Source organism: Argiope bruennichi, chromosome 3, assembly GCF_947563725.1.
Source record: "Argiope bruennichi chromosome 3, qqArgBrue1.1, whole genome shotgun sequence".
Classification (NCBI taxonomy): domain Eukaryota; kingdom Metazoa; phylum Arthropoda; class Arachnida; order Araneae; family Araneidae; genus Argiope; species Argiope bruennichi.
Genome location: NC_079153.1, coordinates 3,674,090 through 3,700,146, shown reverse-complemented (window position 1 = coordinate 3,700,146; position 26,057 = coordinate 3,674,090). Strand labels below are relative to the sequence as shown.

The 26,057-nt window shown below is 27.8% G+C and overlaps 1 protein-coding gene across 1 annotated transcript in view; it reads left to right on the top strand.

The window, feature by feature from the left end:
- Positions 1-15,759: 15,759 nt before the first annotated feature.
- Positions 15,760-26,057, top strand: part of LOC129964290 (protein unc-45 homolog B-like) — a 32,773-nt gene continuing 22,475 nt past the window's right edge. Inside the window, exons 1-7 of the mRNA XM_056079057.1 lie at positions 15,760-15,965; positions 20,142-20,406; positions 21,385-21,560; positions 22,424-22,513; positions 23,532-23,702; positions 24,856-25,024; positions 25,679-25,837. Of these exons, the coding sequence (XP_055935032.1) occupies positions 20,142-20,406; positions 21,385-21,560; positions 22,424-22,513; positions 23,532-23,702; positions 24,856-25,024; positions 25,679-25,837 (1,030 nt within the window). The 5' untranslated portion in view covers positions 15,760-15,965. The remainder of the gene's footprint in view (positions 15,966-20,141; positions 20,407-21,384; positions 21,561-22,423; positions 22,514-23,531; positions 23,703-24,855; positions 25,025-25,678; positions 25,838-26,057) is intronic.

The following is a 26,057-nucleotide window of genomic DNA, read 5'->3' as shown; positions in this document are numbered from 1 at the left end:
GGCATGGTTATTTTTAAAATACTGCTAAAGCACAATTGAGATGAGAACTTCGAACAGCGTGCATAAGGGAAAAGGTATCTGTCGAGATTAGTTCCCCTTCCTAACCCCAGATGGCAAAGCATTCCCGTTGTCTTGAAAATCATGCAGATCTCATTTCTTTTCTTTTCTTTTCTTTTTTCTCAAGAAAAGTAGACGTTCAAGTGGTGTGTGAGGGATCAGTAGGAAAAGCAGAGCAAATTTATTTTAACTATCACGCGGAAACCCATCGAGTTTCTTGTGAAATGAATAGTTTATGAAGAAAATAATTTTTATTGTCTTGAAGAAATATTTGTAACCGTGATATGGAATTGCTTATCGGAATTTGTATGAAAATAAGGTGTGGCTCGATGTGAATAAATGGATGACTAGTCAAGAAAACTGTTTCCTGAATGTTTCTTGAGTAGAATCTTCTATTTTTTGCAAACAGGAGCACAGGGTATGTGCTCACGAAAAAATGCAGAAATATTTCATTAGGGAAATATCCCCTACATTCGATAGTATTAGAAGATGTCTTTCTGCCTTTTTGTTAAAGTGTTTATCAGTCTTAATAATCGATTCTCATTGGAAATGAAAGTCCCCCTCATACCTCTCGATCCAATGGGTATTGCAAATATTTTGAACAGAATCACTTATTTACTTCTTATAAATATCATACCACTTTGAAGAGGCGTTAGCAAAACCCTTTTTTCCAGTTTCAAAAGCATTTCTGCATGAATTCACTTTTAAAGAAATTGTCAACGAATTATTCAAAATGTTGTTCTTGAACACAAAACACTCAGTGTGTGTAAGTATTTCCTTCAAATCTTGAACAAATGCCCTTAGCAACTGTCAACGCCAAAACCTCTAAAAGTCTGTCTATCATACTTTTTTATAGATACACCTTCTTGACTTGTTTGTTTAGATTGTATTACACCTAATGTTCATAACAGTGAATTTACGCGACAATTTCCGACTGCAAACTGACTATTCATCAAAGTAAAATTTAAAAAAAAAAAGATTGAATATATAAGATCACAAAAAAGATGGTTTATAAAAATAAATCTTTTTTTTTTTCAATACTTTTGCTTAAGCAGTTTCAATTATCATTTTTTTTTATCAAACAATCATATATTATCCATCATATCATAAATACCCCATGATATCATATATTATAGCACTTTTTTCCTAATTACAAAATGTTATCAAAGATTCAGGGGTTAAAGTCCCCTCCTTATATCTGCCCCCGGTAAGGCAGAGCATTATAAAAGACTTGTTTCTCAACTACGGCTCTATATAGCTATTTCCTTCAGATATATCGCTCTTTGTAACTCGAAGTGGTTACAAAAGGCCTATTATTTTAAAAACTCTGTGGACACTGGAGCATATAATGGTTCCATAATAAGTAAGAGGGGGGGATTCATAACTGAAAATGATTTATTTCTTTTTTGCTTATGCGATTAATAAACTTAAGGCAATTTTTATACAAATTATTCATTTCTTTCATCTTATTCTACGTTTTGTCATCTATCAAGAAAAAAGCATTAATTTTTGGGGTGATTTCTCGTTTAATATAAGTGAGACGTTAATTTCTATGTTTTCGCAACTACTATTGTTTGTTTGTTTTTTTGTATAAATTTACATTTTTTTTTAATAATATGCTTAAGAATTGATTTGATAAAATGACTGCTTCTGTCTGACTTTTTCAGTATCAAACAAAATATACATTCGTCGATTGGTATTGGCTATGAATTTCCTTCTTTAAAACATTTTGCATGTTTTTAAATTCCTACTAATAAAACGTTCAATCATAATTCATGAAAGAACAGAAAAATGAAAGAAAGAAAAAAAAGAAAAGAAAAGTAGTTCTCCATTTTTGAAGTGTGGTTTTAGACTAATAATATGTAAGAAGTTTCTCTTACATTGAAATTTATAAAATATTTCTTTGAAAGAATTTTTTAAAATCATCGTAAAATATTTTTGGCCAAATTATTATACTATTTCTTACTCATTTTATAAAGTTTTAAAATATAAACGTATTTTATTAAGGTTATTTCATTTTAATATAAGATTTCCTGCCGAAATTTTCGTAAAATTGCACATAATCTGAGAAAAAGAATAGTAGATTCTTCAGTCTTATGTTTTATCAATTTATTAGAAAGAAAAATGTAATGGAATTTTTATATGCACTCGAAATTCAATAAAATATGTTGCTTTCAGCTCTCTTCAATCATTTTAAGATCTTAGGACATTCAAAAAAATATGTAATTCTTTCCGTTATCTTACTTCTTCACAAGCGTTACAAAAAAATAAAAAAAAATAAAAATAAAAAAGGGGGGGCTTTCCAAAATTTCTCGTATGCTCCTTAAGAAAGATTCTATCCCCTCTCCCTTCCCGCATAAAATTTGAAGACTTGGAGAAACGCGTGAGCTGCACTAATGCTCAGATTTTTATTTTCAGAATTCCGAATATGAGCGTTTTGTGCTTCATAATATAATGAAAATACCGCCATTTTTGACACCTTATTGCAAACCGATTAAAACTAAAATTTGAAATAAAACTGCAATTTTAATAAAGAAAAAATAATATACCAATTTTTATTCAGTTAGGTCATTGCGCTTTTGAGTTAGCACATTTACATAGTAAATTTACAAACCAACAGCAGTCGGTCCTTTGATGAATTAAAATCAAACTTGATATGAATCTACACTTAAAATGATGCCATCTTGTGTCAATTTGTTTTTTATGTCTAACACTTTACTTATTATTGCCATCGTGTTTTTTAAAATTACATACTTTCTATGAATGGATTTCATTCAAAATTTAATATAAATCCACAAATTTGCTGTTGAGTTAGTTTAGTTTAATTATATTAACGCACTAGGGTTATTTTGGGTAAGATGACGAGGACGGGATTTTGAACTGCGGTCAGATGACAAGGACGACACCTAAACTGGCACCCTCTCTCCAAATTTCTACATCATACCAGTTTATCACCGACGGATTTAATGTGCACCAGACCCGCTTACACGACGGCTCTTTTGTAGAATCGAGTCTCGAACATGAAGTCTTCCGGTTCCTGTAGCCTTCCGTTCCTTACCACCAAGCCACCACGACAGAAAGGTCAGCTGCTGAGACTACATACTACATTTTATCCGTATAGCTCAAAGCGTTTCTGTGTTTTCATTTGCTCAGGGAGGCTGACATAATCCCAAAAGTGTATTTTTGGCTTCAAAGCGATCTGAAACGTGGAGATCGTCAAAATCTCGAGTACAAATATTTTGACGTGTTCAATATTTTCGCTTTCTGTGTTTACGAGAAAGTAAAAATAATCTTTTAATCAAGTTTGTAAATGCAGAAAACTTTCACTTTGTTCTAAATCGAATGCATTAGATTAAATTTCGACAAATGACTTTTGTTTCATCGATTTTTTTTCTGCCACGCCCTAGCCTGAAGAAATGCATGTAGGTGTTCTTAAACTCTTTCATCTTAACTAATCAATATACACTTCCGCGTTTCAGAACTGGGTATTTGGCAATGGCATTAGAAATGAGTTAATCAGAATTTTTAAAGAATTGCAAATATCGCAAGTTATTGCACTCGCGCTCCGAGGTAGTGAAAGTTTTGTTTTGAATCATTTATTAATTGAAACGAATTTAATGAAAAGAGACTATTTTATCGTATTACATTATTTACGTACTTATTGTGTGATATTATTATATTAAGGTTTTTGTACACAAAATACCCAAAAACTGTCATTACTGTTTATAAACTAATAACGTGAACACCTTCATAAACTAGTTCTATAGTTTAGAGTACTAGTACATATTTGATAGGAATAATTTTTACTCTTTTCATCATCGACGTATATAAAGAAAAAGTATTATATTTGTCAAAATATTCGTAATCGAGATTTTGGCGAATTTCCACTATTACAGGCCTCTCTGAGTCCGAAAAAAAAATGCATTTTTGAAACTATGCTTGTATGTATGTCTGTGAGCAATATCTGAAAAACGTTTTGAACGGGCGGGTAAAGTTTGACGTGTATTATTTTCAAAATTTTTATACTTATAGTAAATTTCAATGAAATTCGTTCGCAGGTTCATTTATCTGTTCGAATGCAAGTGAACAAGATAATGACAAAATATAAAGAGATCGATCGATAAAATTTGATACAGAGTTTTAGCATCCAAAGCGTAGACATTTTAAACCATATCCTTCAAAAAGTTGAACATTGGTTGATTTCGGCATTCATATGAATTTAAACTCACAAGCGCAATGACTTAAGTAAATGAAGCTTGATATGTCATTGTGTTACTAAAACTGTAGTTCTGTGCCAAATTTTGCTTTCAATCGTTCAATATAAGGAAGTTCAAAATCACAAACGGTTTTCTTCACTATACTACGAAGCAATAAATGCTCATGTATGGAACTCTGGAAATAATAATCTGAGCACTCTTAGAGTTCAAAGCCTTTCCCAAGTCCCATAATTTTCATGTGGGAATGAGATGTAGTACTTTATCAGGGAGTATGCAAAAAAATTATGAGGTTTCAATTTCTCTGATCTTCTTTATTCAATAACTAGCTGCTTTATGCGACCAACTAGTTAGGCTGGAATATTTGTTATGTTTTATTTCAAATAAATCGTTCAGACATAACTTCATGATTCTGCCAAAATGACATTAGCGCCATGCTATTTTAACTGTCTTACCTAATTTCTGTTTATTTTGTTCTTGAATCTTTCTATTAAAAACAATCCCATAACATCACAGCCATTTAAATACGTAAATATCTGGCACATATATCTTCTTTTTGGAAATTATTTTTTCTATTTGTCTTTTAAACCACACAGATATTAAACAGAATCCTTCTTTAGTTTTCAACAATAGAAGAAAGTCATGCGATTGATTATTTGATGAAACATTAAAAGCGGTTTGAATTTCAAGGCAACAATAAAATCTATTATTGGAAACAAAGGGGAAAAAATATTTTTTTAAAAATTGCCACAGTTCAAAAAAATATCTGCAAGGCTATTAAATTGGCATCATTAAAAAAAGGCAATTTGTTAAATTTTGAAACAATGTAAAATCGTTTTTGTGCAATAATAATTTTGAACAATATCATGGGGAAAATGGCAAATTCTCGCTTAATTTTTAATTAAAATTTCAACAAAAAAAAAATCACCGAGGTGTATATTCCCACCCTCCAAAATATATATGTTCCAAGTTTGATAGCTTTAAGTCAAACAATCTGATTTGTACAGCACCAACACGTACACTTTCATATTTATTATTAATAGCGATGAAATTAGTCCTTACAATTTCCAGCTTTTTCAAATCTATTATTATAAGTTTCATTGCAATAAACCTACCTATATTCTAATTTAGATTTTTTTGTCAGTTAAAGATAGTTAATGAATCCGTTTGTAACACACTTATATTTTTTAATTGATAAGAAAATTGAAAGTTTTAGCTATAACTCCGGTTGCAGAAGTTTTTATTGTCTTTTCATTTGTTTTCGTCTGCCGTCATGTACTGAACTACTTGTGCACTCAGAAAACCGTCACTTCATGACTTCGGTGTCAAAGTTCGAACTCCTGTTTGCAAGATGACCTAGAAATATCTGCTTCGTTTGCATTTTAGAAGAGACGCCCAGTTCCACAGTAAGAATGAATCATGGCTTGGTAAAATATCTCGTTGAAAAGACGCCTTTGCCGAAGGGCACAAGACTTCCGAACTGAGATTTAATTCCGGAAATGAATAGAACCTACTTTTTGGAAAGAAAGTTGATGAATATATTGAAGAAAAGTACTCGCACTCCCACTACAATCTTGTAATCATATTCAGTGCATTTTCTCTCTGCTCAGCGTTTTGCTCTGATTTATCAAAAATGAAGGATTCGAGTCAAATTGGTAACTTTTAAATACCTTCTCAAGAATATATTTTTACAAGATTCTAAATCGACCAAATTATAGCAATAATTGCAGGAGTGAAATACATGTTTACAGGAGTGAAATATGTGTTTTGTATTTTCTATATAAAGATCTATCTGGATATTGCAAATTGTCAAAAACATTGCTTATAAAAATATCTTCGGATTAAGTACAATATTCTCAGAAACTCTAAAAATAAAAAAACTGATATGTAATATCAATATGTATTATCAAAAGAGAAAAATCGTTTTATTATTCCTTTACCCCCATTTCTTGAAGCAAACGTAAAATTCCAAGCATTAGAATCATTTTTAAATGGTACTGATAACTGTGCATTTAAGCCTTTTTTAAAGATTTCGTGAGGTTTTTTTGTTTGTTTTTGTTTTTTTAGATATTAAGAATTTTTTTTTATATTAAGTATTTTAATTTTTATGTTTTGATTATATTTGTGCAACTTTCTTTACAATAAATAGTAAAACTATGAAAACACTTCACATATTAGTAATTTTTTGGCGGGGGGAGGGGGGGATCGGCTGTTTAACATAGTTGGCAAAGTCATTCCTTTTCCAGGGTTACTTTGTCAAAGCTGTTTCTTTTTCTGATTTTTTTTAGGATGTAATGTTTAGCTCAATTGTCATATTTCCATAGAATATAAAACTTGGATCGTGATGGTTTGTATTATTTTTATACTTTGCTAATTTACAAAATAATTGAAATAAAATAAAGTTGAGGGAAAGTTGTCCCAGTTTATGATAAGTAATGTTTCTTTAATGAAATAAAAATAAAAGCTTAGAAATCCTTTTTGGGTACAATTCACCTAATATTTAATATGAAATAAACTAAAGCTCATTTTTAATTCCAATTCAAAATTTCTATAAGTAGCTCGACTTGTTTTCTTGTTTCAATGATTTTGTAATGAATTATATTGAAGTGGAACTCTTAAAGAAAGGTACAGTTTGAAAACAAATTTGGGAAGTCGTATAGTTAAGAAAGTATAATTCTCTCTTCTAAGATATTTATACAATTTAAATATGAAGATGCTTAAGTTACATAAATTTTATACTTATTAAAATTATAGCGTAATCACTCTTTTCAGACTGGTCTGCGTATCATGTTACTCATTATTAAGAGAAAACTCCAGAACTCTCAAACACACCTGTTTATTGTCCGAAGTATATGCAAAAAAGAATATGTAATATATACAAATGAAAGTGAATACACACTGCGCCGACTACTCCTTAGGCACTGTAATTCATCACAAAAATATTTAAAAATAAATATAGTAATGATGAACTACAAATGCAGTTTATTTATTTGGAGAGATTTTTTTTTTTTTTTTTTTTGACGAGAATAAAACTTTCTGGATATCTGATATTACCCCTCTGAATGTGAAATCGGAACCATTTTAATGCATCTTCTTCTTTCGACTTGTTATTTGTTTGTTTTTTGTTTATAAAACTTGTAAATTTTCACTCTTTTTAAATCTTGTACTTGTACTTGTTGTCTTGTACTTGTTTATTTATCTAAAAGTTTTATGGTTCTTTATTGATCCGATGAAAAGTAGAAGAACCAGAGGAACAAACATACGGGGCAGTTGATCCGGGCCCCCACATCAGAGGGGGCGCCAAAATCGAATAGAAAGTTTATTTTACGTTTCCTTCTTTAATGAACTTTTTTAAACAAAATATCAGTACAATGTAAAATCCGTCAGTTTTATGTTAGCTTCGTTAATCTATCGTATGAACAATATATATATATAAGACAAAAGTATTAAAATCAAGTTAATAGGAGAATCTAATAAACCAAATAAAAAAAGAATCCGTCCTGAAGACTTTTTCAAGGATCACCTTCAGGCAAGGATTCAAAAAAAGGGATTTTTTCCGTGAGGGAATGCAGACAAGAAGCTCTAATAATCATTCCTCGTGACCCGAAAATCCCCTGAAACTAGGCCTAAGAGGTATACCATTCTAACAGAAGGAACAATACAAAACAACAAATTAGAAGAAAATAACCACTAATAAGTAAAAATACAATAACAAAATAACAATAAACACTTAAACTACTAAAGAAAAAACAAAAAGGAAAGCATATACCAGCAGCAGGCAAGGAAATTTTTAGCTATCGATTGTGATTCCCACTTTTTAAAAACACAAAGCTAACGTATTAAAGGTAAATAATAATTGTAGTCTCCCAGAGCCATCTATTGAGTGATCTAATATGCAAGGAAAGTTCTATTTTAATTTTAGGTAAAGGATTAATCCCAAACCATACCTTGTTTTATTAAAAAGTTGACATTACAGTAATTTTTAGGAAATTCATTTTTAATTAAATTTTTAATGAGTTTATTTGATGCATCAACATAGGAATTTTTGTTATTGCAAACCCTTTTGATCATGTTAACTTGTGAGAAAATTAGATTTTTGAAAATTTTAGAGTTTCGATTGGAATGATAGTTACATAGTTTTGTAGTTTTAAAGTTGAATTCATCCCTTTTATCGTAGATACCAACTATTGTTTTATCATTAGCAATTTCGATTTTTAAATCCAGAAAGGTAGCCTCAAGTTGATTTTTATTTGTTTCTGTTAGAATTAAAACTTTTGGATAGCAATTAGTAACAATATTAGTATTGTCGAAGTTTATCAAAAGTAGGTCATCAATATACCTCCACCCGTTTATTAAATTATATTTAATTATTTTTTTCTCATAGTAATGTAGGATTGGAATTCCCTTAACTTGTTTATAAAAATTACCATTAAAAACGTAATTTTCAGTAATATTACAATCACATAACTCTAGCCAGTTATTTTTAGGAATAACATCTTCATTTAAATATCCGTCATATATGAAAGTATATAAAAATATATAAAAATGCAGACCTTTATTAATTTTCCATGAGGTAGATTGGTGTATAAATTTTCGAAATCATAATTATTAAGTTTATTAACGTTATCTTTAAGAAAATTCGGTATTTCTTTGTTACTAGAAATAATAAAGTTGTCTTCCTCTTTCATCTGGTCCAGGATAATTTTAAAGTATTTAAGGAAATGTTTACCCGTATAGTAGTTATAACTGCCAGTGCTACAGATCACGAATCTGAATTTTAATGGATTTTTATGCAATTTAACTGTTGGGAATAAATAAGGATAGTTTAGAGAGCAAGTCTTAATTTTGGGGTTTTTTTGCGAAAGCTAGCATTCTTTTATCTAATTCCTTTTTCCCGGTGTTCTTTAACATATAAGTTGCGTTAGAGTTATATTCACTAATTAACAGTTCTTTATAATAATATTTACAAATTAAACAGAAATTATTTCTTGATTTATCTATTACTGAAATAAAAAAATTTTTTTCTAAATTTTTTTTTCGTTTTTTAATGTTTTACTAAAATAAATCCCACTTTCTTTATATCTGTCAAAATCAGTATTCATTTTTATTTTAACTTCCTTTAAATTTCTCACTTTCCATTCTCCGAAATCTTCCTCAGGCCAATGGTATTTTCTAAATAATTTAGCAATAAAAACATCCAAATCTTTACCAATAGAAATCAAAATTTTGTTATGGTTTACTTTTTCTCTTAATATAAATTTAGTTCCTCTTCCCATTAAATCTTTTAAAGAGTTGGATTCAATAATTTTTAAATTACCTGTAATAATATGGCCTTTATCAACATCTATAAAATCTTTAAAGTTTTCTTTGTTACAGCAACAATATGTTATATTTATTTTATCTAAATTTTTGCTATAGTATTTATAATTACAAATTTTTTTCTTTAAAGTTGAAGTGTAACTAAATGCTATTGAAACAGTTGTTTTATCTGATAGAGGAATCACGAAAAAAAATCAGGAAAAGGGTCAGGAAATAATTTCTGTTTAATTTCTAAATATTATTATAAATAACTGTTAATTAATGAATATAACTCTAATGCAACTTATATGTTAAAGAACACCGGGAAAAAGGAATTAGATAAAAGAATGCTAGATTTCCCAAAAAAAGCAAAAATTAAGACTTGCTCTCTAAACTATCCTTATTTATTCCCAACAGTTAAATTGCATAAAAATCCATTAAAATTCAGGTTACGGACCTGTAGCACTGTTAGTTATAATTACTATACGGGTAAACATTTCTTTAAATACTTAAAAATTATCCTGGACCAGATGAAAGATGAAGACGACTTTATTATTTCTAGTAACAAAGAAATAATGAATTTTCTTAAAGATAACGTTAATAAACTTAATAATTATGATTTCGAAAATTTATACACCAATCTACCTCATGGAAAATTAATAAAGGTCTGCATTTTTATATATTTTTATATACTTTCATATATGACGGATATTTAAATGAAGATGTTATTCCTAAAAATAACTGGCTAGAGTTATGTGATTGTAATATTACTGAAAATTACGTTTTTAATGGTAATTTTTATAAACAAGTTAAGGGAATTCCAATCCTACATTACTATGAGAAAAAAATAATTAAATATAATTTAATAAACGGATGGAGGTATATTGATGACCTACTTTTGATAAACTTCGACAATACTAATATTGTTACTAATTGCTAGCCAAAAGATTTAATTCTAATAGAAACAAATAAAAATCAACTTGAGGCTACCTTTCTGGATTTAAAAATCGAAATTGCTAATGATAAAACAATAGTTGGTATCTACGATAAAAGGGATGAATTCAACTTTAAAATTACAAAACTATGTAACTATCATTCCAATCGAAACTCTAAAATTTTCAAAAATCTAATTTTCTCACAAGTTAACATGATCAAAAGGGTTTGCAATAACAAAAATTCCTATGTTGATGCATCAAATAAACTCATTAAAAATTTAGTTAAAAATGAATTTCCTAAAAATTACTGTAATGTCAACTTTTTAATAAAACAAGGTATGGTTTGGGATTAATCCTTTACCTAAAATTAAAATAGAACTTTCCTTGCATATTAGATCACTCAATAGATGGCTCTGGGAGACTACAATTATTATTTACCTTTAATACGTTAGCTTTGTGTTTTTAAAAAGCGGGAATCACAATCGATAGCTAAAAATTTCCTTGCCTGCTGCTGGTATATGCTTTCCTTTTTGTTTTTTCTTTAGTAGTTTAAGTGTTTATTGTTATTTTGTTATTGTATTTTTACTTATTAGTAGTTATTTTCTTGTCATTTGTTGTTTTATATTGTTCCTTCTGTTAAAATGGTCTAAATATCTCTTAGGCCTAATTTCAGGGGATTTTCGGGTGACGAGGTATGATTATTAGATCTTCTTGTCTGCATTCCCTCACAGAAAAAATCCCTTTTTTTGAATCCCTGCCAGAGGGTAACCCTTGAAAAAGTCTTCAGGCCGGATTCTTTTTTTATTTGGTTTATTTGATTTTCCTATTAACTTGATTTTAATACTTTTGTCTCAATTCATCTGTGTTTTAGAAGTAGTTGTATTTGAGCTCTCTAAATACTATGAAGTTTTTCCTGTTCCCTTTTTGGTTTAAGTTTGAATAAGAAATAATTTTTGTTGCGAATCCGAAACTATTTCGTTTCGTTTTCATTTTAGTTTCGCTTTCAAAATATTTCTATCTTTAGATTGGTTGCTTATATATATATATATATATATATATATATATATATATATATATATATATATATATATATATATATATATATATATATATATATATATATATATATATATATATATATATATATATATATATATATATATATATATATCTTAAATCCATGGCTTTCTAGAGCGTGATTCAGCTAAATTTTCGAAATTACGATGGACAAATTTGGCCAATCAAAAGCCTGTGTTTTTACATATCGCATTTTGCGATATGTTTACAAAAATACATTCTGCAGCACAAACACAACCAATTTTACCCAATTTACAAGGTGTGGGTTATAAAATGCCCCGTGACCGCGAAGAACAGGAATGTGCTTCCGCAGATGAATACCTGAAAATAACATCCAACAAGAAGTACCGATCATTGATCCGGCTACCGATTATAAACAGCAAAGGTAAGATCACAATAAGTAGGTTGTTAGATGACGGAAATGCACCTGACATAAATCTTGAGCCACGTGATTAACTGTTACTACATGTTATGTGATGCATTAATGTTAAACTTAACCAATCGTAAAATTCCATATGAAAAATTACGAAATAAATTTTCATGTTTGATAAACACAAAATCAAACTTTCAAACGGCTGAAGCGGAGGAATTGGTAAGGCATTATCCTTCTGATTTGCATGATGAGTTCTCTGATGAACTGCAACATTTCCATTCCTTAGTAGATAAGCAGGCAACTACATTAGATATGATGAAAATGTTAAAAAAAAATTAATTTATTTTCAAAAATTATTAATAAAATTAAAGCACTCAATTTTTTTTTATCATTACCAGTTTCAAACTGCACTGGGGAAAGATCTTTTTCATTGCTGAAGAGATTAAAATCTTTCATAATATCATGTATTCTTCAAGGAAAATCGTCTCAACTTTCTATGTTATGTTTAAATTCTGATACAACAAAAAATATTGATTATGATGATGTAATTGATAGTTTTGCAGAAAGTGTAATTAGAAAAAAAAAACTGAAAAAGAATATTAAGAAATCTATTATAATACAACTTAAGTATCAATTTATAAATAAATAGTAAATATTATAAGATATATTTTTACATAATATTAATTTATCATGCAAAATTGTCTCATAGCAATTTGTATGTAATTGCAAAATTAAAGTTATATTACAGTACTATTTATAATCTCTCTCTGTTGCATTGCATTTTTAATTATGTTTGTTTTTCTTTATTTATTGTTATTATTTTGAGAGATGACAAAATTTATTTTTTGATTGATGATTTTCAATGATGGATATAGAATTATCAGAAAATAAATAAAATGGACAGAACGATATTTCATCTGACCATTGGGGGGGGGGGGGGCTTTATAGCTATTTTAGGTATAGTCAATTTTCTTTTTATATATCTATAATGAGGTGAAAAATTTAAATACCACCATAAAGTGCGGTTTTTTATTACTGAAGTAGTGAAGCAGAGGGGGGGGGGGGCTCCCAAAGAAATTTTGCCCTGGGCCCCATTTAGGCTAAGTCAGACCCTGAGAATGGCAGAAATATCCAGTGCATCTGACCAAGAGAGAAAGCACTGCATATAATAAGAAAAAGAGATATTGGGGGAGTGTGAATTGCAACAACTTGCCATCGTCAGTAATGCAAATTTATTCCTGCCAAAGACTGGACGGAATTTTTTAATACATTCTTCTTCATTTACATTCTATTGATTAGAACACATTTTCCTTTCACTTTTCACAATCTTCTCCAGATTTGATCTTAACGAGAGCAGATTGAGGATCCGCTCTCGTTATTCGTCCTCCCTCTTGCACCAGCTATCCATTCTCCCACATCCCTTTTTTATTCTTCAGTAATCTTACACTGAAAGTAGAAAACGTTCTTTCATCCTGTAGCTGTCAGGATAAATATTTACGGGGCGTATAGCGCATGCATTATTTTGATAAGGCTCCCGATGCGGCTCTCAGCGACCTTGATCTTTTAACACAATTATTGGGAGTTAGTGTAGTTCAATTTTTTGTTGTTGTTGTTGTTGTATTTACAATGAAATGTTAGAGTCAAATGAATACCATTTAAATAATTTTAATATTTCATTGTAGTTATATTTTCAATAAGATGCAAATTTCAAATGCTTCTTATTTGAAAGTGGGTGAAAAATGCCTTGTAAAACAAGAGTTATTAAGTAATATATTTTTCAGTTACTAAGAAATATATTTTTCATCAATTTAACTTTAGTTCCATCATCGTTAATACTGGTCCTTCTCTGATGTATATATTATCCATCATATCATAAATACCCCATGGTATCATATATTATAGCATTTTTTTCCTAACTACAAAATGTTATCAAAGATTAAGGGGTTAAAGTCCCCTCATTATATCTGCCCCCTGTAAGGCAGAGCATTATAAAAGACTTGTTTCTCAACTACGGCACTATATAGCTATTTCCTTCAGATATATCGCTCTTTGTAACTCGAAGTCGTTACAAAGGGCCTATTATTTTAAAAACTCTGTGGACACTGGAGCATATAATGGTTCCATAATAAGTAAGAAGGGGGGGATTCATAACTGAAAGTGATTTATTTCTTTTTTGCTTATGCGATTAATAAACTTAAGACAATTGATCTTTTGACACAATTATTGGGAGTTAATGTAGTTCAATTTTTTGTTGTTGTTGTATTTACAATGAAATGTTATAGTCAAATGAATAACATTTAAATAATTTTAATATTTCATTGTATTTATATTTTCAATAAGATGCAAATTTCAAATGCGTCTTATCTGAAAGTGGGTGAAAAATGCCTTGTAAAACAAGAGTTATTAAGTAATATATTTTTCAGTTACTAAGAAATATATTTTTCATCAATTTAACTTTAGTTCCATCATCGTTAATACTGTTCCATCTCTGATGTTATTTTTGAACGAATATTTAATTGTCAATAAATCCATTTTTATCATGGAATTCATCTATCATGGAATTTTCTATCATCCATTTCTATTAAGAACTATAAATGCATTTCTTTACTTTTTCTATCATTGAAATCCTAAACTAAGGAACTATAAATGCGTCTTTAGTATTAAATTTTAATAAAGTTTATTATCAAATAGGAAGCGTTAATAAAAATTCAGAATAGAAATTAAAGAATAAAAATTCAGAGAAATTGCTACTTTTTTTAAGAAACGTACTCCACAATGACATATGCCATTTCAGAATATGATTATGATTATGCAAGAAGGAAATCAGAAAAGTTATTCATGATAACGAATTCCTGAAACAACGCTTCAGAGTAAATGTAAATGTGTTGAAGAAAAATAATTGACGAAATTTTTGAAAAATCACTTTTCGGAACTTTCAGGCATTTCAAAAGTGTTTTTCCTTTAAATATTATATTATTTATTTTTATAGATTTAATCATTGATGTTTTAAACTTAAATCCTTTCCAGGGAGATCAAATCTTTTCTATAAAACGAGGAGCTGCGATATTCTAGTTGATTTTAGCTGTAAATGAACATGAATCCAATTTTAAATATCAGTTCGAAATCGGATTCAAACAAAACTCCAGAGTACAAGCAGGCCTGATGGAAGTTACACCCATCTTGTATGATTTTTTCTCACTGAAGAGAGAAGAGACAAACGAGAAAAGGATGTGCCGATTCGGACGTCGTTGTGACAATTTAACCTCAGTTTAAAATTACAAGGTCCATCCCAAAATGCCTGGCTTCAAAAGGGAAAATTAATCATTAAAAATAAATGCAAAATATGAATGAGGTGATAAAAAAGCATTCTAAAATATTTGTTTTTTGAATTCGGACAATTCAAAAGACTTTTATTTTAGAACATTTTCTTAGCCGCACATTTAATCTCAGAAATATTTTACCCAGCATATTAACAATAATCAACACATCAAGCAAAATCATTTCTTTTTATAAGAATGCTTTCATATATTTCTTATGATTAACAATATATTCATAGCTTGGTTTCTCCTCTAGTTTCTAACTGAATCTTTCGCAACTTTCATTAATTGTAAAAAGAATTTCCTGGTTTGGTAGATTTATTCCATAACTGAAAGTAAACACTGATTTTCCTGCAAAATCTAACCATTATTTGCTGTACTGTCTTGCTATCTTCCTACTATTTAACCTAAAAGAAAATTATCGTATAGAAATGTGTTAGCAATTAACTGTATTTGTGACTGCAAAAATTGTAAACAGTACTTTCAGTTTCGGTGTCATGGTGATTGTCATGCTGTTTGATGCTATAAATGGACATATCCCGAAATAACTTGCATCCCTAACACAATTCTTTAGCTCCCCATTAGCCGGTTACACGTGCCTTGAAAAATTTCCAGAACATTACAGCATTTAATCGACGCAATAAAGGAAAACATTTGATTCTTCATATTAATTTGCAGAAATACGGTTTTGAAAGTAAGTAACATGGAAGTTTTTATGTAGCTTTTGTAGTTCATGCGTGTGTTACTTAATTATTTCCCTTAAAACATGAAAATAATGTAGAAATATTGCAAAATATGCATCAATCAATGCTGAATAAATTATTTTTATTTCTTAATATGGTAGTTAAGGTTTTTTTAATCATATTTTATGTCTAAAAAATATTTCTTCTATATTATAAGTAGGCATTTCAAAGATATATCAAATTAACTCTATATATATACATATAAAATATCTTTATATGATGAAATATAAAATTATTATAAAATCTTTAATTAAAATACTGACAATCTGATTTATTTTAAAATTTTTTTTATGTCAAGAATTATAATCACTACTGGGAGCAGTTGTTGAATTTTAAAGTCTGTATTTTTATGATGCATTTAAAAAGCTTTCCCTTTGATAAAATTTTCAAAGTAAAAATTACGAGTTGTTTTTTTTATACAACTTGATTTTATAAAAAACAAGAAATTGTTCATCAGTTTTAAAGCTTTTGCCCATAGTTAATATTTCTTAATGTATGTTCTGAAAGGCTACAGGATGAGTTAGTTTTGTTAATATACTGTTTATGCATATTGTAAGTTTTATTAATTCAAACAATTGAAAATGCACTTTAATTAATATATATAGAGATAATCATTTTAAGTTTGATTTCATTGAGTTATTGAAATCAAACTTATCATAGTTGTCAGATTTGAATATAGTTATAGATTTAAAAATTGTGCATTCATTTATTCATCAATTTTGAGATTACAATGAATTCCAACTAGCAAAAAATTCCTTTGATTTCATCTCAAGTTTTTATATTTGCTTAATTTTTCTTAGTATTTTAAATAATGAATTTTGCACATATGATAAAACCATCTGTGTCAATACTTGCTTTTTAAAAGCTACTTTACTTTAATCACCTGTACCTCAGATTTGAAATCTTTCTTTTACACCTCATATTTTAGACATTTATTTTTTTTAAAAATTGCTATTTACAGATATTTATTCATTTGTGAAAGATTTGTTGAAAGTAATGAAAGCAAAATTCAATTCAATAAAATTATTTATTTTAGATTAAAGGATCTAAAGAAAATTTATTGATGCTTTTTTAATTATTTGACTTCCAGTATCTTTCTAGTACTTACTGTTATATTAAAAGCCTGAGAAACACTGCTCTCTCTCTCTCTCTCTCTCTCCCTATATATATATATATATATATATATATATATATATATATATATATATATATATAGGGAGAGAGAGAGAGAGGATAATTAATTAAGGAATTCCATATATATATATATATATATATATATATATGGAATTTTTTTTTTTTTTTCAAATGAATATTTTCTTAAAAATGTAAATCTTCAATCAAATTTTCTGTGTGAGCTATAAAATTAAATGAAAAGCATTATGAAGTGATTATTCAGCTATCCAGCATTTAGAAAAATGATTATAAAATGTCGGGGATAATAATATTTTCATAGATGTGAATGCATTTGATTTATAAGCTACATCATCATATACACAGTTCTAGATAGCTGCAATTTTTAGAAATCATTATATGCGTTAAAATAATGGTTTATTGGTTCATTGAACATTTCCTTTTCTTTCTGCTGTCTTTGAATAAATTAAACTGCCATTGTTGGTTTATAAGTGTTCAAACTATTGAAGCCCTTAACCCTATTATCCATAATTGAATTAAGGAATTTCGGGCAGATCCATTTTTTCTTACCAATAAAATTATGATTTCTTCTTTGAAATTTTATGTAGAATATTTTTTGTCCTTTTTTGAAATTTTTTTAAAATCATTAATAATGATAAAATAATATTATTATATGATTATACTCCTAGATGTAAATAAGACCTTTGGTGGTCTATATTTTTTTCTCCTTATATTCATGCAATTGATTTACAGAATTAATAATAACTACTTCAAATTTATAATATAGATTCATATACTAAACTGTTAATTTCTATTTTAATTGCTCTATTTCAAAGTGAAAAAAAAAGCATTTAGTTAATAAACATTAAATTTTTTTTGTATGATTTATTTATTCTGGATGCTAAATTTAATATTACTCTTATTCCTCTCAGAATTTATGATATAGGATATGGGACTATTCTGTGAACTTTCTGCACTGGACACTGTAAAACACTTCTTCTTCACTAAACTAAACTTCGTCTTCAACACTAAAAGACTTCTCAATACATCTAAGATCGGGAAATAGTTATTTTAATGTATTTATCTTTCTCCTTAAATGTGTTTTTATTAATAGCATCTAAATTACTGATCTGCTGCTTAAACGACAAATTTAAAATTGGTTTTAAAAACCTCTATACAGGGGTGTTTGTGCTCCGGGGAAACCCCGGAATTCCGGGGATTTTGAACTTCGATACCCGGAAATTCCGGGGATCGTCGTTCAAAAGGAAGTAGGAATAATAATGAATTATTTATTTTGATCTGGGCGATTTTGTTTGCTTTGAAAGCAGAAAACGCAAGGTCAGCGTGTGTGGTGAAAACTTTTCCTTTCTTTCTCCAAAGGCAGTGATAATGCGTGAAAAGGGGGAAAAAACTTCTTTTTTGTTCTTTCCTTATTGCGAGTTATGACTCATTCCCCCGTTTCTCGGACATTCTCTTCTGGATTCTTTTCGGCAAGTAGGCGCGGCAGAAAAAAAAGGGAGAGACTTCGCGACCAGATGTGCGATCACGTGACTCTGGGTTCAAAGGTCTTATCTCTCCTGGCGTGGCGCCAATAAGTAGAGAAGGGGGATTTTTCGCCGTATTAGCTATTTGTCATTGATCGCTTCGCAACTTTTTTTTCTCCGCTGTGTAAAATTTTCGTTTCATTTATTGATGCACGTGTAAATTTTTCGTTTCTCTTATTGAAATATTTTTTTATTTATGTACGCAAGAGAATTTCACTTTGAAATTTCAGCATATGAAACAGAAATTACCCCTTAAAAATTCATATCTAATTAGTTTTACAGCATTAGATCCAGAGCTAAGAGGTAAAACCAGTACAATATTAGCTTTTGAAAAATTATCATCTTTTATGTCCCATATTTTTAGTGATAATGAAAAGTCAAAAGTAGAAGCTGAAATAAGGTTATACCAGAGTGATATTGATATCACCAAAGAAATGCTCTACACATCTGATGAAAGTGGAAATCAAGTCAAGTGTACAATTGATAAATATTGGTCTAAAGTTTTTAATTTAAAAGATGATTTCACAAATGATTATAAGTATCCTACATTGGCTAAATTGGTCAAAGCCTGCCTTAGCTGCTTCCATGGCCCATTAGTGGAAAGTGCATTCAACTTAATGGATACACTTGTCACTGACTATAGAACCTCTCTTAAGATTGATTCCCTAGATGCAGTGCAGACTATTAAATATGATTTAATGGCTTCTAAAGAAACCTCATGTGAAAAATATGGTTCAAAAAATCCAATGACTGATCCAATTCACAAAGATCTCTTACTGAATATGAACAGAAGTTGGAAAACATATCAAGAGGACTTAAAAACATGTATTTCATATGAGTCACCTATAAAAGTCTCTGAAAAACCTTCTACATTAGCAGAAAAGCAAACTGCTTCTACCTCTGCATGTGCAGTTCTCGAGGAAATTTCTTCAACTGTAAATGAGGAAAATAAAAGTCAATCTTCCTGCAATTATGAAATTCACCACAAAAGAAAGACAAGCCCACAAACATCAGAAAATAAAAAAAAGCAGCAGAAATTAGATAATTTTTTTTAAAGAATTAATTCAGGTAATTTAAAATATTTGCATAAAATGTAGTAGTTTATATTTTTAAAAATTTATGGTTATTAATTTTGCAAAAAAAGTATTCATTGAACTTTTATAATTAGGTCATTCAATATTTCATAATTGTAATTTTTCATTTCTCCCCCCCCCCCTTCTCGAAACTCCAAAATGCCGGTAGTAAGTCCGTAAAAGTTTCAGGGGATTTTTTGGGGTCCCACAAACACTCCTGTCTATATAATGTTTTATGCATTACATAACTCTGGATGAAAAATGGGATATCATTTGATTATATAATTATTCCTAGTTGATGAGAATAAAATTATAAGCATCTTATTGTATTTTTATTTTTATTTTTTTTCTATATCAGTAAATTGTATTTCTGTTTTAGATGCCAGATATTGTTGAAGACACTAGTAAAGCAATGACTTCAACTGAAGTTTCTAAACATGATGACATGGATGCTGCTCAACTAAAAGAAGAGGGCAATGCCCTCTTTTCTGCTGGTGATTATTCAGGGGCAGTCAAATTATATACTAAGGCCTTGAAACAATGTGCAGAAACAAGTACTGAAGCTGCAACTCTCTTAAAAAATAGAGCAGCAGCTTATTTGAAACTAGGAGAGTATCAAAAAGTTGTTAGAGATGCATCTGCTGGTATGTTATTAAATTGTTTAATTAAAAAAAAATGTCTCAAAACATAGGAAACCACAAAGATTTACTTATATGAACTGTAAATATCATAAATTCTTTCTGTAGTTTCTCTACTAAGTGGGATTTCTGTCGCTCCCATTATTTTCATTGTTGATTAATATTTGGCAAGTAGTTTTAAATAATTTTATCCAAAGCTATAAATTTTTTTAGTGTAAAACCTACAAATTATTACCTTTCTTTTCTGTTTTTTTTTCTTTGAAAAGATTCATTTTATGGGAATTATTTTTTAATGAGAGAAATTATTGATTATAATCATCAAATTCTGTAAGATATTGATTTTCTTTCATGCCCTTTATAATATTCATTGTATCTAAGATATTTTTTTGCCATGAAAGAGTTTGTCATGATTCTTGATGACAAAGTACAGTTTGTGCAGCTAATTTTTCAAAATTATCATTGTTAAGATTTAATTTATTCTTATAGGTTATGTACAATATTTCTAAAGTTTGAAATTCTAAATATTCTTTCAGTTGTTATTTAATATATAAATATATTAAAACATGATGAAACTCATCTACTTATTATTGTTTTATTTATTTATATACTTTTAGATATAAGATCTTGCTTAAATCCATAATTTGAATTCTTTTAGCTTTGTCATTATTTGCATGATTTAATTATTAAAATATGATCTATTTTCTATTTCAGTTTTAATATAAGTTTCAGTGATAATAAATTTATATTTTCTAGGAAAATAAAATTTTTAATCTTCTGTCAAAAAGTATATATATTATATAGCCAGCAAACTCACAGCTCTGACAAGAGCTGTTAGTTTTGTATTTTATTTAAAGAATTACATATTTATCACAGTAATAAAACAGAATAAAAAATGTATATTTCTTTTTTCTATCATTTCAATTTCAATATTTTTGCCCCCCATTTTTGTTTATTAATAATAGCAATTTTATATATTCTTTTAAGCTCTAGAAATAACTCCTGCTGATGTTAAAGCATTGTTTCGACGTTGTCAAGCCTATGAAAAGCTGGAAAATTATAGTGATGCTTTTAAAGATGCCCGAGCTGTGAATCACCTGGATCCAAAAAATAGTGCCATTCAACCTATTTTAACAAAATTAAATATAAAAATGCAAGAACTAGTACGTATCATTCCATATTAATAATATATACTGACAAACATGTATTCATTTAATATTAGCTGCCTTTGTTGACCAACTGAAGAAAATATCAGAAATATTGACTGCATTTCCTTTTAATTAAATCTCTTATGCTATTAAATACAGGATAATCTTTCTAACTTTTGTAGTTCTGTAGCTACACTTTACTTCTCATTTTGATGTTGACTATATAATATCAATATCTTTTTCCTTAGCTTTCAGTAATGGAAAAAAATCTCATAAGTAAATATTTGATAAAGCAATGAAAATTATTTGAATTGCAGAGTAACAATGAAATCTATAGTTGAAAATTTAAGCAAGAAAAAAGAATATGTCTTTCCCTAATCATTGTCCAAATAGTACCTTAACTGATAATTCATTAGAATTTATAGGAAATCTTACTTTAGAATTTAAAGGAAAAAGAAAAATCATCTTTCTCTTTATATAATTCAATAAATTTAGTTAATGGAATAGAATTCAGCTTTCTGCTTGAAAATAAAATGGAACCATAGTAACAATTTGATATCCTTTGTTTATTGTAACGCACAGGAAAAAAATATGTTGAAAAACTGAATTATACATTTCAGTTATCAGTATCATAATATAAAAATTCGGATTTTGTATTAATATGATAAAACGTAACATTCTTTTTAATATTGAAAACAGATATATAAGACAAGATATTTCAAAAGTAAAATAAATATTCCTCTTCTAAGAAACATGCAATTTCACTTGTAAATTTTTTTCAATTTATCAGGAACTAACTTTTAAGACTGTTTGATTTTTTTAAATTTCTTTTCTGTATTGAAATTTTATACCATGTTCCTTTTTTATTATTTATTTAGGCTAAACAACAAGCTAGTACTATGAATAAAGTGAAGAGTATGTTTGATCTCGTCCTAGGAGAAGATACTTCACCAGAAAATAGAGTTCAGGTAATCATAGGGAATATTTGTTATATATATATTCGTTTAATCTATTATTTGTCACATTTACTGCTTGTTTTAAAATTAAAAATTCAGCTTGTGGAATTTATTTAGCTACCCCTGTTTAAATACAATTAACTGCCAGATATTCAGTGATGTATTGTTATATTAAATTACAGTTTGGTAATAATCGGTTAAAAAAAAGATACATATTAGCTACAATTTTTATTTTAAATACATTCTTATACTTTGAAAAGACAAATATTATTTGAACTGAAAGTACAAATAATATATAAAAAATGTATTTATAAAAATACTGGACAAAAATTACATGAAGTAAAAATCCTAATGATATATATTTATTTAAATAATAAAGTTTAAATTGAAAAATATAGAGATAAACATAATTTCAATCATTATGCAAAATACTTTCATTAATCTTTTCATTGCTGCTTTATTTAAATTTTAGATTAATATTTAATAACTCATTTAAAATTTAATACTATTGGGATTTATTTGTTGTCTTACAAAATAGAAAGTAAGTATGGTGAATTTCTAAAATAATTAAGAAAACGAATTATACCAAAAGCACTATTTGGAATTCTTCTTGAAGTATATTGAAAATTTTAAATAAATTGACTATTCAAATGTATTTAATAATTATACATCTTACATTTTTGTAGTGAAAAGTGTAATTTTATTTTAAAATATAGATGAGGTTATTTGGATGAGAAAGGTGGGGTCTTTGCATAGTTTTAACACCAAGACTTTTGTTTTTAATTTTTTTTTTTCTGCTGTGAAATTTTTATAAAAATAACTTTTTTATTGAATGATTTTTTAAATATCGGTAATTCTTCAAAAGTTATTTCAGGAGTTAGAATTGGCTCTATGTATTTGGTTGAATGATAACTTTTTTTTCTTAAAAAAAATTATTTGTTCTTTGAGAAATGATTATCACTGTTCTACTTATTGAATTGTAATTTTCATATTATATGATGCATTGAGAGAAATTTTATTCTATTTATAGGCTGCAAACAATATTGTTGCATTGTCCAAAGAAAAAGCAGGTGCAGAATTAATTATGAAAGAAAGTGGTGTCACAAAATTGTTGGCTTTGATGAAATTGGAGAAAAATGAAGAAATATCTTTAGCTGTAATCAGAACACTTGGAGAATTATGCAAGAATAATATCCCTCGGGTATGTTTAAAATTATTTCATTGCTCAAATAAATAATTCTATGATAAATATTTCTTGTGATTTGATATTTATATGTACAGTTCTAATCTGCATACATTATAAAAAAAGAATTCAAAGTATAATGAAAAGACTGTATAAATTAGTTTAGAGCATTACATTGAATAGCCAATTTTTCTATCGATTTCTTATCAAATTTTTTAAAAAGATGTTTACTTTCATATCATAAAAATTAAAATTGGATTAAAATATTATTAGTTGTTTATATTTGTTACACAAATTAATTTTATCAAAAGTGTGAATTTTAAAATATATCTAAAGTTTATTGGACTTTGTGTAACTTTTTTATATGCCATTGTTATCTGAAATGTTGTGAATTGAAATTTTTTCCCCATCAAATTATTTTATCTTTGGCAGTAAAATCTGAACCTTATTTTGTTTCGTATCACATTATCTCTCTTATGTCCAGCGGAAGGTCTAAAAATAATATTAATAGAAATTACTTAGATAAATGTGATAAAATGCACGATAGAATTCTTCTAATTGTTAAAAAAAAATTGTTTTTAGTTTAACAGGGAACAAATAAATAATTTACTTTCTGCCTCCATCTGTTTTTCTATTAGTATAATGGACCAATTCCCCCCCCCCCCCCGTTACTATTACAAAATGCACAGATCTTGTTTAGATGCTAGCCAAACTTGATTGTGGTTACAAAGTATACCTAATAGCTTTTTAACAAACCAATGAATAATGTTTGTTGTTTATGAATTTCAGCATGTTACAAATGTCAACATATATTATTCTTCTGTCTTCAAGGAAGAGAAATATGTTATTTTTTATTTATGTTGAATTTAGATTAACTAGAATTTTTTAATAATTACCGGTGCAGTATAAGAATATATAAATTTCTTGAGAAATACATTTTGACATGTTAGTTATATGTAAATAGCTAATTATTTTGTAATAAGGAATATTATATCAAACAAATTATCAAGGAAATTAAAATTAGAAATAAAGTATGGTGATATACTAAAAAAATTTTTTAGACAAATTATAATATATGTTTTTAAAAAATAGACTCTGAGAATTTGATTTTCCATTTTTCAAATAATTCTCAAATTATGCTGTTTGTTAATTATTTATGCTTAATTTGCAGACTTATGAAATTTTGAAGGAAATTGGTGTACCATTTCTGGTAGAGAATCTCAACTCCAATTCTGAAAATTACGTAAATGCTGTACAATATTTTATTCAAGTTATATTGAATGTCCTAGCTGGAATGGATATTAAAGATGGAAAGAAATCAAACAAAAAGTTAATTAAAGGTGTTGTTTTGCTTTGTTATTTTGCATTTATCTTGTTATAATTTATACCATGCACAATTTACATTACAGACTGCATGTAAACAATGTAATAATATAGAGGTTCACCAAATTGAATGAGCATGATTTTGATTAAAAATAATTTTAAATGGTTTTTAAAACATAATTTTCAAAAGTTGTTTTTAATTTGAATTAACGCACAAAAATATTGCTTTGGTGTTTTTAATAAAAGATCTATATATTACAGCTAAACTTATTGGCATTTAACATTATTGCAAAGATTTATTTTTTATGTAAAGACCATTTCATTTGCTGTCATCTTTCACTTTTTGCATTCAATGGATAACATTTGCATTAAAACATTGAGTAGCATTTTTCCTAATTTGTAATATGTAAATTTTTTATATAAAATATTTGTTATTCTTATGTAAAAATTTCTAAATTATGATAAATAACATTAATTTTCCAAATGAAACTGAGTCATTTTATTGTTGATTGAATATCAGTATAATAAATATACATATGTAATCAAAAAAATGATGAGTATAATGTTTTGTATTATGTAATGAAAATTTTTTATATTGCTAAAAAATAATTGTAGATCAATAAATGCCAAAAAATATCAATTTTTGTAATATTTATTCCTTCAAAATCTAGAGAATGAACAAATGATTGATCAGATCATGCAGTCTCTTGTGAAAACTGTTTCTAGTCGTGTCATGTCTGCAATTGGGCGTGATGCTCTTTTGGAACTTATAATGAAAAATGTTGAATATGAATCTTTAAACTGGGGCCTTAAACTTCTTGATTGCGAAGGTAATATATTATTTTTTCTTTTATATTTCAAAAAGAATTACAATTCCATCTGATATTTATGTGATACATATTATTTATTCTTTATTTAGTTTTTTTTATCTTATAAAAATTATTAAATAAACTATTTTCTTAAGTTAAAATAATTCATTGTAACTTATTTATTTAATAATCTTTTGCAAAACTGTTCTATAGACTACTGAAAGTTAAGCTAGTCTGCAAT